Source organism: Zootoca vivipara, chromosome 7, assembly GCF_965207765.1.
Source record: "Zootoca vivipara chromosome 7, rZooViv2.hap1.1, whole genome shotgun sequence".
NCBI lineage: Eukaryota > Metazoa > Chordata > Lepidosauria > Squamata > Lacertidae > Zootoca > Zootoca vivipara.
In genome coordinates, this window is record NC_142590.1 from 47,647,703 (window position 1) to 47,653,702 (window position 6,000).

At 53.0% G+C, this 6,000-nt stretch overlaps 1 protein-coding gene across 4 annotated transcripts in view; it reads right to left on the bottom strand.

Moving 5' to 3' along the window:
* KCNC4 (potassium voltage-gated channel subfamily C member 4) overlaps positions 1–4,217 on the bottom strand; it is a 51,665-nt gene extending 47,448 nt beyond the window's left edge. For 3 of the 4 annotated variants that reach the window (XM_088674128.1, XM_088674129.1, XM_035123154.3), the window contains exon 1: positions 1,940–4,149. In XM_088674128.1, coding sequence (XP_088530254.1) covers positions 1,940–2,581 — 642 coding nt within the window. In that variant the 5' untranslated portion in view covers positions 2,582–4,149. Of the gene's footprint in view, positions 1–1,939 lie in introns of all 4 variants that reach the window. The other variant, XM_035123153.3, reaches the window with a different exon arrangement.
* Between the last annotated feature and the right edge of the window lie 1,783 nt (positions 4,218–6,000).

Here is a 6,000-nt window from a genome sequence, read left to right on the forward strand (position 1 = left end):
CGAGAGACAGGCGAATGCAGTGTGGGAAAATCCCTGGAGGCTGTTTTCAGCAAGTCTATTTTGGACCCTCTCATAAATTGAGAGGAGCTTTGGAAATCTAAGACCTTTGAGACTACAGAAGGGGCCTGTAATGCCATCTTTGGAATGTGTTGTTTCAGGATTTGGCTGTTTGGCTGGAAGAAAACATGTTGGATGGATGTGCATACCTGCAATGGAGGATAATGTTTCATGCAGCTGATGAAGTGGACCCCAATCCATGAATGTTTATGCCCACCAAAACCTGTAAGTCTTTAAGGTGCCAAAAGAGTATTTGCTGCTTATGATGGTTATAGAGAGTCCAACCCCCCACCAACGCACACATTTTAATGTGAACTCTGCCAGGATCTAGGCTGAGCTCAGAGTGTTCCCTTGCATTTTTTACACCTCTAAATGCCAGCAATGCTTCTGCATGTGAGGCAGAGAGAGCTAAGAGTATATGTGCCAGCATTTACATGATAGGTGTGACTAAGGAACCAGAGATATGAACCACTACTTCTTGAGCATAAAAGCAAGAGCGTATGGCTGGATGTGAATAATGCATTTGATTTATGCGTACATTAAAAAGCAAAAGCATGTGGAGATTGCCTCTATTAATTTGTGTGGGTTTGAATGGGAATGAAGTGGGTGTGTCTCCATCAGCACACATGAAAAAGTATCTCTCAAAGCGAAAAAGCAGGCAAGTAGCAGGTGGCTTCCCATCAGGCTGTATTTCTTGTTCCAGAACTTGCAAACAGGTAGCAATGGCAGATATCACTAATCTGCTTGCAAGTTAGAATTCTAAGAGATGAAAAGTAAATTTACTGCTATCATGGGTGAAACCAGGGGGTCGCATCACAGCTTCCTTAAACAAAAGGAAGGCTTGTTTTTGAATAGCAGATCAAAGAGGACAATAAATAGAAAGAAAAGTTGGGTCGGGTCATCAAGGGCATCCTCCCACCCCCAGCTTCTTCTTTCTTTGGCTGCTTAACACATGAATTTCTGTGCACATGGATGTAAGCGAGTCAAGAGAGATGTGTGAAAGGGCACATGTAAGTCAGTGGTGAACCTGGGAGAAGCATAGGGGGGAAATATATAGGTCAGTGGTTCCTAATCTGCTAAGTACTACAGACTCCTGTTTTTCAAAAGTCATGGACCCACTACTTATGAAAATTTTGATCTCTCCATGGTAGTTTTTGTTATGTGATCCCCACTGATAGAGGTAATTGTTACTGGGCTTTCCTAAAAATATTTTAGATCTTGAATCCCATGAGTGGAAGAGGGGACAGCATGCGTAATGTTGGGACAGACTGCACCAAGGTTGCCTTGGGAATCTGAAGGCCTTGTGTTTGCCTACTGAGAGTTGTGCTGGGAAGATCATTGTCTGGGGTGGGGGGCAAGCCACATCCAGGGTCTCTCCATGCAAATTCAGGGATGCTGTTTTACTCCTCTAGGTGTGTGTATAAAAAGAAAAGAAGCACACAGAGAAAGAGAAAATAAGAACGGAGACACTTCCCTCTCACTTTGTGTCAGCAAGGGAGAGCAAGGAGAGAAGGTCACATGAAGGGAAAGAGGAAGAGAAAATAGCAGCGAATGAACAGGAGGGTCATCACAAAGAAAAGAAAGAAACTCGAATCAAAAGCCTTCAAGAGTGGATGAAATCCCATACTGCCCATAACAAAAATGTCTCAAACTGAATGTAACTCATGGAAATCATTTAATAAAAATATTTTGAAACAAATTTTAAAAATGCAATGTGAAGCAATTGTTGTGTCTGGAGAGAAACAGAAGGCATAACAATGGGATGGCACAGGAAGGGTAACTGAGAGGCGAGGACCCAGTCAAACCTTTGTGGGTCTGGCCAGTGTGTGGAGAGCCCCCCCCCGCTCTCATAGGTGCCCCCACCATTTCCCCATCAACTCACCCTGGCTGCCCGGGATGAATAGGGATCCTCAAAGAGTGCCCACATCCGGGGCTGCCAGCTGCGGCAACAGCCTCCTGCTCCCGTGGCCCCCGGTGGCCTGTCGTCCATGCCCAGGCGCTGCAGAGACATTTCCCGGGCTCCTTCTTCCTCGTTCTCCTCGCCAGCCCCGCCAGCCCCGGGCTCCGGGCTCTCGAAGATATCCAAGGCTTCCTCGGCATCGCGGTGCTGCCGGTAGGTCATCCAGCAGCAGGGCTCCACGTCGGTCTCGTCGATGCCCCAGTAGGTGAGCTCCTCTTCGAAGAGGGGCCCGCAGATGTCGGCGGGGCAGTGCAGCTTGCCCGTCCGGTAGTAGTTCAGCACGTAGGAGAAGATGCCTGGGTGGCGGTCGAAGAAGAACTCCTTGCTCTGCCCGTCGAAGTCGAAGTTGCTCTGGGCGTCTGGGTCGGCCAGCCAGGCCAGGCGGGTGCCTGGCAGGGTGCGCAAGGTGCTCTTGTACGTCTCATGCCGGGTGCCCCCCACGTTGATAGTGATCTTGTCCGACTCTTCGCATTTGGCCATCTCTTCCTTCAGGCATGTTTTGGACGGTGGCTTGTTCCCGGATTTGCGCCCGCGGTAAGAGGAGACACACACCGAGCTGATCATAGATCAGGTTAGGTGGCCCGCAGGTGCCCTCCGATGACCCTTCCCGTCTGGCAAGGAGCTGCGCTGGGCGGCTGGACGAGGGCGCGAGCTCTCGATCTCTTCCTGGCAGGCAGGCAGGCAGGCGCGGTGGGTCTCAGAGGTGGGCCGGGACTAGCATTCAGCTCGGAGCAGGCACCGTCCTCCGAGAGAGAGGGGGAGAGCGTCTTTGTGTGCGCGCGTGTCTCTGTGTGTGCGTGCGTGGAGGAGGCCAACGGGAAGTCTTCTGCTCCTCAGCCACCGAGCAGCAACAAGTGCCTCGACGGAGAGGGAGCCGAAGATCAGACACGGAAGGAAAGGGGCCTGCCGGGCGAGCCGGAGAGCTACAGGATTCGGCCCACCTGCTTTGAGGCAGAACTGAAAGCAGATGGCAACGGAACTGGTGCGCGCTTGTTTATCGAGGGCACAGGAGTCTGGTAAAGAAAAACACCGTGTTAGGAACAAATCAGACGGATATTGCAGCAGCAGGAACAGAAGGAGGAGGAAATCATCTCCTCTCCTCTTTTCTCTCTTCTGGTCCTCAGCAGGTTGCTGAGTCTTCCCAAAGAGGGCTTGACTCGACTTTAAAACTTTGAAAGAGCTCCAGTGTTGGATTCCCACGCTGGTTCTCTCTCTCTCTCTCCACAGATCAGCAAACAACTCTCACTCCCGGGGTCTCGCCTTTCCTGCCGTCTTGGCTTGCCAAGCTTCGCCTTGGCTCCCAGGCAGCTCAGACGCGCAATCAAGAAACAAACAAGCAAATCATGGACGTCTCCCGCGCTCTACCGTAGGAAGGAGCCGCTGCCGCTGCCGCTGCCGCTGCCGCTGCCGCCGCTTATTTCCTAGACGTGAGCCGCCGGGCGAGGAAAGCCGAGCGAACCAGGCGCGCCATCCGCCGCTGCTTCTGCTTGGCTGAGCTGGTTCCCCTCCAGCAACCCCCAGGGAAGGAGAGAGGGGCGCGCGGCGTCCGCGATGTCCAAGCAAGGCTGACTTTCCTCTCGCCTTTCCTCCACCTGATGAGAAGCAGCTTCAAGCTCCCGGCAAGAGGCGCTTTCTGTCCGAGGTGGCCGTCGTCGGGTCCAGGTGGGACTGCACTTTCCTCACAGCTCCTGCGGAGAGAGACGGCGAAGGGTCTTGCCGGCCTTCAGGTGCGCCTGCGAAAGAACTGGAGGAAGCCGAGCCCGCTCCGAGCTGCCTCATGGTCGGATGGTGGGAGGGCGAGAGGGAGGGAGGGAGGGAGGGAGGGAGGAAGCACCGCGCACCGCCTGGGCGACTTGGCCTCTTTCTTGCCACCCCTCTCCTCCGACAGGGCTGGGAGGCGCAGCCTGCAAGGGGGGGGGGCTGGTCACCAGGGGCAACTGGGGGGCCGCCCAGAAGTTGGGGGCGAGAGGAGAGGGGCCATGGACAGCTGCAGCCCGAGTTGTGCTCCCCACGCCAGGCGCTCTGTTGCGCGATGCCCGGCGGCGTCGAGGCTCCACGGAAGAGCCGGAGCGCACAGCCTCCTCCTGGCCTTCGGAAGGAGGCAGTCGAAGGAGGCGGGAGCATTTCGCCTCTTTGTCCAGAGGGGGCGCTCTGCGGAGGGCAGCGCGAGCAGGACGGCTCCGGCGGCTCCGCAGCCAGTGGCTTCCCGCCGCCTGTTGCCCGGATACTGGGCGCTTCAATTCCCAGCCCGGCTGGGCTGGGCTCGTCTCCCTCGCCTCGCAGGAGCTGCGCGGGGAGAGATTAACCCCGTCGGTGCCTGCGCGGTTTGACAGCTCCGGCGCCGGAGGGGGTGTGGACGGGGCGGGGCTGCCTGAGCTCTTCGGCGCGGCTTCCTCCTCCGGAGGGGGGGCAACTCGAGACGGGGAACAAGCTGCCCTCGGAAGGGAGGGGCGAGCTGATGCGGAGAGTCCTATTTGGGGTCGGAGTGTAAAGGAGCGCTGGCATGAGAGAGGGGGAGAGCGAGGCCATCCCAACCCCCCACCACCACCACCAGTGTAAATTTTCCGGCATTCAGATTCAGAGGAGGAAGTTGCGGTCGTGAGAAAGAGGGGGAAGGAGGGTCGTCCTCCCCCCAAAAAAACATCACGTGGGTCACACAACGGCACCTTTCGGTGTCTCAGAGGAAGCACCTTCAACGTGGCGAACATCCTGCTTTGCCGGCCCTCAGCTGGAGGTTCTGAGAATGGGGCATCCCAGCTCCCAGCCCCAGGATGGCATGTGAAAGCAAAGTCTAAGTAGGAGAACACACGCTTGCATGCCTAGAGGTCCCAGTTTCAATCCTTGGTCTATCTGGGTGGGGAGTTGGAAAAGTCTTCAGTCCGAAATCCTAGATATCCGTTAACCAAGCCGTGTAGACAAGGCTGTACTAGATGGATCAATAGTCTTGACTAGGTTATAAGGCTTCTTCCTCTGTATCTATGACCCGGAGTCCCTCTGGATGAGCTGTTTATTGAACGGCTATTTGCTTGTACAAAAATCATAGGGACGTTGGATTCTTTCTGGTCTTTCTTGGGAGTTTGTTCTGATTTGTTTGTGGGACAGTTATAGGACAATGAGCATCCACCCTGATTTGCTTGCAGGGTGTTCCCACGTCTTCCTGTTAGTCATTCATTCATCCCATGCTTTTCAAAGCATTTCCCAAACTGCATAATAATAATAATAATAATAATAATAATAATAATAATAATAATAACCGATTCGTTTTTAAAGAAGATTTGTTGCACTAGGGCAATGAAACCCCTTTAATCCACTTCAACTGTGCAAACTTAAAGTAGCAATGTGCACTTGAATCCCTCCCCCTCAATAATGACAGTTTGGAGGCAGTATCAATCTTGTGTCCAGAGCCCCCTTGGCCAATTCACCAGTCTCTGCTGTTTTCAAGCCTGAGAGTTGTATATAGGGAAAGGGTGGGCAGACTTCAGGCTTGTGAGATCTACTTTGTTCTTCCAATAGAACCCCAAGATCTGACATCTAGAGTCAGGTGCAAAAGACAGACAGTCAGCATTAAAAGAACAGGGTGCCTCTGAGCACATTCTGAACCTAGGGATTGGTTTCCAGAACCAGAAAAGAGCTGAGCTCTCTGGCTTTCACACAACCCCACCCCACCCCACCCCTGATTCAGCAGCCAAATTTAGGTGGAATGAATAGTTTTGTTCTGGCTGTAGTTAAACACTTGAAGGTCAGAACCTCTTGCCAATCTACTGCAAACCACCCAGAAATCTATCAGTAGATCCTGATCTGCCCACCTATGATATAGTCTTTAAGTGGGCATGTATTATCTACTTAGCGAAGCAAAACATTGATGCTGAAAGGGCCTTGTGCAGCTTAACCCTGTTATGCAAAATTACTCAAGGGAAGCCCCATCGGACTCAGCAAAATTTGTTTCTAAGGTGACATGTTTGTTGAGCATTCATTCTGATTTG